General features: G+C 51.7%; 1 protein-coding gene across 2 annotated transcripts; it reads right to left on the bottom strand.

Moving 5' to 3' along the window:
- Positions 1–299: 299 nt before the first annotated feature.
- Positions 300–5,085, bottom strand: LOC123148791 (translation initiation factor IF-2). Of its 2 annotated transcripts, XR_006474132.1 has the most exons (4): positions 3,698–5,085; positions 1,822–2,088; positions 726–771; positions 300–633 (listed from the first exon to the last, which is right to left on the bottom strand). XR_006474132.1 is itself a non-coding variant. In XM_044568277.1 (1 exon), exon 1 carries the CDS (start codon positions 4,909–4,911, stop codon positions 3,616–3,618), a length of 1,296 nt encoding a protein of 431 aa, XP_044424212.1. In that variant the 5' UTR covers positions 4,912–5,085; the 3' UTR covers positions 3,531–3,615. The 2 variants fall into 2 exon arrangements, 1 of the variants encoding a protein (XP_044424212.1); XM_044568277.1 differs by lacking the exons at positions 300–633; positions 726–771; positions 1,822–2,088 and having other exon boundaries at positions 3,531–5,085.
- Between the last annotated feature and the right edge of the window lie 314 nt (positions 5,086–5,399).

Here is a 5,399-nt window from a genome sequence, read left to right as displayed (position 1 = left end):
AACTAGAAAGGTTGAGGATGTTAACTAGTTAGATGCTATTGTGTAACTAGAAAATGCTCAGGATGCCAACTAGTTAAATACTCCTGTGCAACTAGAAAGGCTGAGCGTGCCAAGTCATTAGATACTCTTGGGTAACCCTCAAAAATTTGAAGATGGGACTAAAAAATAGTTACTCTTGTGCAACTAGAAAGGTTGAGGATGTCAATTACTTGGATAATGTTTGTGCAAGTAGAAATGCTGAGGATGCCAACTAATTGAATACTCTTGTGCAACTATAAATATTGAGGATGCCAATTAATTAGATACTCGAAAAGAAATATTCAGCACTTGCATGAACAATCAAAAATAGCACATTCAGGTTTCAGGCTTCTAGAAGAAATGTTGAGGGTGTCAACACAGCTACAAAAAGACTAAGGATGTCAACTAGTTGGATGGTATTGTGCAACTAGAAATGCTGAGGATGCCAACTAATTAGGTACTCTTGTGCAACTAGAAAAGTATGAGGATGTCAGCTCATTTAGATACTCTCTGGGACACGTCATCATCCTCTCCATCCCCGCCATTATCAGTGCCACATGGTTGCTGCTTAGCACCCCGTTTTGAGTCCCGCCGAGAGGTCCTATTTGGAGAACCCTACAATGAACAAAAAAGATTGAACTACTGAGAGGGTGATAGAGAAGAGCATAATAAATGGTCATAGGATAAAAGAAAATGGAAATATGAACCTTTGTTTCACTGCCAGGCACCTCTCCTTCACCAACCAATCTGTCTCTGCGAAACAGAAAAAGAACAAACATATTTGTCAAATTAACAAAATTGCCACCCAGAAACAGTTATACTACTTGGTTGGCAAGTCAATCAAAACAACTTGAATAAGAGGACCTGCCTAGTTGCAAAAAAAAGGCTACGAAATGCCTTTGTATCACCGTGTGATCCACATCGTTTGCATGCTCAGTGTGCAACTAAAAAAATAGCAGCCATAGAAAGACTACCTTGGTTGAATTAAAATAAAAGTTGCACATGATTTGCTGCCTAGTTGTACAAAAAAACTGCCAGCCAAAAACAAAAAATTCCATCAAAAACAAAAAGTTAGGTTGGCTATTTTTAACATGAAGTTGGCGAGTTCAATATAACATGTTGCACAAGGGAAGCTGCCCCGGTTGCACAAGGGAAGCTGCCCCGGTTGCACAAATGGCTAAAAAACATTCACACAAAATCTGCGAAAACTTCTAAATAACTAACCCTAAGACCCCTAACGTTGCAACATCGGACAAGGATGTCACGTGTTGATACTGCCCAGTTTTTGGTGGACATGCATGGAGTGGCGGTTCATAGTACAACTCCAAATAAGACACTACAATCACAACTGAAAAGAACGTATGAATAAAAATATGTTGCTTTGGTGCAAGTCTGGTAACAAAAATGTTTCAGTGCTCGGATGTCCTGTGGCGGAGACGTTATCTAGCCAACATAGTATCACTACATTATGCAACTTCTCAATGGTCATATCCAACTGAGAACTACTATGTGTGCAACTACAACTATTGTGGATACCAACAAAAATGTGACTAGCAAAAAAAAGGATAAACTTAAGCAAAATCATCATCTAGCCAACTTAGTATGGCTGTGTTGTGCAATTTTGCAATGATCGTGTCCAACTTAGACTACAACCATGACCAACTTAGTACAAATGTGTTCTATCAAAACTACCAAAGCCCTCCCACCTTGCTCCTCCCCTAAACAAAATTCCGGTGACTCGGAACTCGCTGGAATCACTCTCACACGTTAGCACACACTGAGAAAAAGAGCAACACAGAGCACCTGCGGGGAGGTATGCTTCTCACTTTCTCATCTCCAGCTCAATACAACACTGCATCCAGCTCCAGAGCCAATCCATCGATCACATTTCGCTCACTGTGACGATGTGCATTCTCCTGGATACCAATCCTCAATATTCTATCCACACTATTGTCAATCCCGGTTTGATTGCTGTCACAATGTGCATGCTCCTTGACACCTAGCTCCACTTTGATATTCCTGCTCTGCCTGACCTGGTAATGTTGCACCAAGACCTCCTCCGGCATGCACCTGACATAGAAACGGGTTAATGAGAAGATCAAGAAGATGGCTGGTGTACAAAACCTCAAAACACTGCAATGAGGTTCAAAACAGTGTATTCTCTGTTAAGCTGAACTGATTTGGGTTTTCAGGTTACGAATTTTACCACTAGCATTAAACTGAAGAACAGCAGCATCAAAACCAATACTTTCCATATCAAGGTTCAGTGTGGATTTTTTTTACTTACGAAATGATTTCCCCCCAACAAACAACTAGGTTCAGGAAAAGCTTCTAGCATCTGTGCAGACTGGTATATACAACAACTCTTACTGATTGTCTATAATAATCCTACAATAGTTCAGACTATTTCCATGTCCTAACTGAAAATAATTTAGCGAAAGTTTCAGTAAACTGTTCTTCAGACTAGTACAGTAGTTTCGAACACTGTTTTCCAAGCACAAGGAGATTAGCACTGACTCAACTGCAAACAACACTGCTATACACACGATTTTATACACATGATTTGTGGACGACGCTAAAATTACAGCGTACGATGCATGGCAGCAGCATTGGTGCATCGTTGGATATGATTGTTGGTTGTATGTCATGCGTGCAGTTTCGGCTGCACATCAGTTTGGAACTGCAGATATGGGGAGAAGAGTAGGGAGTTTAAGGCCTCGATCTGACCAGGCGTCCCGGGCGTGACGACGATGATGTGGAAGAGCGGGCAACAAAGTGAGCACCGGGAAGCATCCATGTCTCGGCCACCCCCAAATGCCTCCCCGCGCGCGAACCCAGTAGCCTCCACATGCGCGTGCGCCCTGTAGAAGACCTCCCGGAAGACACGGAGCTCGATGAGCGGACTGTGGAATGCGGCGGCGCCGCCGGCGTCAGCCGTCCTGGCAGCAACGTCCTCGCCGAAGGTGAACCAGATGGTGTCGAGACGGAGCGAGATTCGATCCCCGCGGCTGTAGCGCACGCACCTAGGGCTCCCTCGAAGCCAAGGCATGCTGGCCGGCCGCGATGGAGAAGGAGGGATCGCCGGCGTCCTCGCCGAAGATGAACTGGATGGAGTCGATCGAGTCGGGGCGAGATCCGAGCCCCGCGGTTGTGGCCCGCGCTTCTAGGGCTCCCTCGGCATGCGGGCGGTTGTCGGGGGAGCGAGGGAGAAGGAGGGCTCGCCGGGGTCGCTGCGGCGGCGGCGGCCGCCTCACCTCGGCTTGGTGGAGAGAGTGAGCGAGCGGAGGGAAAGAAGGAACCAGAGCCGCTGTGAGCGAGCGGAAGAAAGGGTTGTCGGCTAGCGCGGCCGCTCGTTTCCACCAGATGGTGCGCGTGCACTTTTATGATTTTAGGATATAATTTGGATATTTTTAATATAGACTATATATGGATTGAAATGAATGAACAAATGCGTTAAAATGTGTCTGCATACATTTGATTCACAAAATAATTAGAACATCTTGTATATGAACAGAGTAGCATTTATTATGGTTGTATTTCATAGTACGGGTATCATGCAAAAACACAATGCAATTGCAAGCATCACACAAATGCTATCTACCTAGCTAGAACCGGAGCAAAGTCTGACTTGTGCAGGCTTCTCCTCCTGAAAAAATCTCCGAATTTGCGTAGAACGGACCTCTTCTTGTGCTTCATGGCATGCTCCAAGCCGCCGTACTGTCTTCCGCCATCCAAGTGGTCGAACTCGTAGTCGTAATCGTCCATGGCCGCCGCCGCCGCCGCGGACCTCAGCTCCGCGATGTTGCTGACGGACGCGAACATCCGGTCCTTCCGGCCCGCGGCCATCACCGCCCTGCCGGAGTCCAGGAACGCCGCCGCACCGAGCTTCCCCTCCGCGTCGGTTCTCCACTTCTCCAGTAGCAACCCCGCTGCTGCCTTCTCTCCGCCGCCGGCGCCTCCATCGGCGGCGGCGGCGGCCGCCTTTTGGGTTGCCGCCGTGAGCTGGTTGCTTAGATCCACGGCACGCCCCTGCGCGGCAGCCTCGCTGGCCTTGAGCGACTCGTTCTCCAGCCTCAGGGACTCCATGGCGCGCTCGTTCTCGGCGATGGCGTCGCGGAGCTTGGTGTTCTCGCCGCCCGCGAACTCGAGCAACTCGTTGGCCGCGTTGGCCTCCTCCACCGCTCGCTCCAGCGCGCGCCGCAGGCCGCCGTTCTCGTGGCCGGCCGCCCGGTGCAGCTCGGCGAGCCCGGCGCTCTCGCGCCGGGCGCCGTCGGCGTCCTCCTCCGCCGCGTGGGCGCGCCCGAGCAGCGCCTTCTCCCTGGCGCGCCACGCGGCCGCGGCCTCCTTCCACTCGGACATGGCGCCGTCGAGCTGCTCCGTCGTCGACCGCAGGTCCGCCTCGGCGGCGCGCAGCAGGCCCTCGAGGCGGCCGGCCTCGGCGTCGGCGCGCTCCAGCTCGGCCTGTGCGTCGGACAGCCACGCCTTCACCTGCTTGGCCTCCGAGGTGACCGCGGAGAGCGCGGCGGCGAGGTCGTCGGCCGCCGTCCGGCTCCTCTCCTCGGCGGCCAGCGCCGACCGGAGCCTGGCCCTCAGCCCGCTGATCTCCTCGTCGACGCCGCCGAACATGAGGTCCATGACGCTCCACTGCCCCTGCGCGGGGCCGGCCTCGAGCTTGGCCTCCTGGAGCGCCACCTTGGCCTGCTCCAGCTCCTTGGTCCGGTGGATCAGGCACTCCAGCATCCTCGCCTCCGTTCGCTTCGCCACCGCCACCTCTCGCTCCAGGAGCCGCGCCCGCGCCGACGACGGCGACGACGCCTCGCCCTGATCGCTGTCTTGCTTCTCCAGCTCCGTCGCCATGTCGCCGCCGCTGCTGGCACGCTGCAGTGAGCCCATATATAAGTCGTGGCTTCGGAACTGGAAGCCGGAGGAGTCGTCAGATCGATCGGAATGCTCGCCGGCCCGGTTACAAACTTGCTCCGGGAAAGCGGTCTAGAGAACGCGAGATTTACAGTGGATCAAATGAGCTTACGTCCCCGTGTCACTCGTAGACACGGAGCATGCGTAATTCGCTCGGGACGTGGAGCAGGTGGAAAAAGAAAGAGACGGCGCGCTTGATCTGGACCATCGCGTGCGATCCCACGCGAATTTACAATGCCAACCGCGCGTGATCCAACGGAGGATGTGACGGGTGCCACTACGATCTACTACGTAGGTGTCTACTGCCCGCACAGTGCTGCTAGTTCATTGCACTTTGGATCGACTTTTATACTACCATAAGTTTTTGTAAGAGTGAGCATTTTTGGACTTTTATAGCCGTCCTCAGCTCCATATTCTTGTAACTAGATACTGTCACTCGCTAGAAGAGCCAACGGCGATGCCAT

This window comes from Triticum aestivum, chromosome 7A (assembly GCF_018294505.1).
Source record: "Triticum aestivum cultivar Chinese Spring chromosome 7A, IWGSC CS RefSeq v2.1, whole genome shotgun sequence".
NCBI lineage: Eukaryota > Viridiplantae > Streptophyta > Magnoliopsida > Poales > Poaceae > Triticum > Triticum aestivum.
Note: the sequence above shows the minus strand (reverse complement) of the source record. Positions and strands in the feature narration are given on the sequence as shown.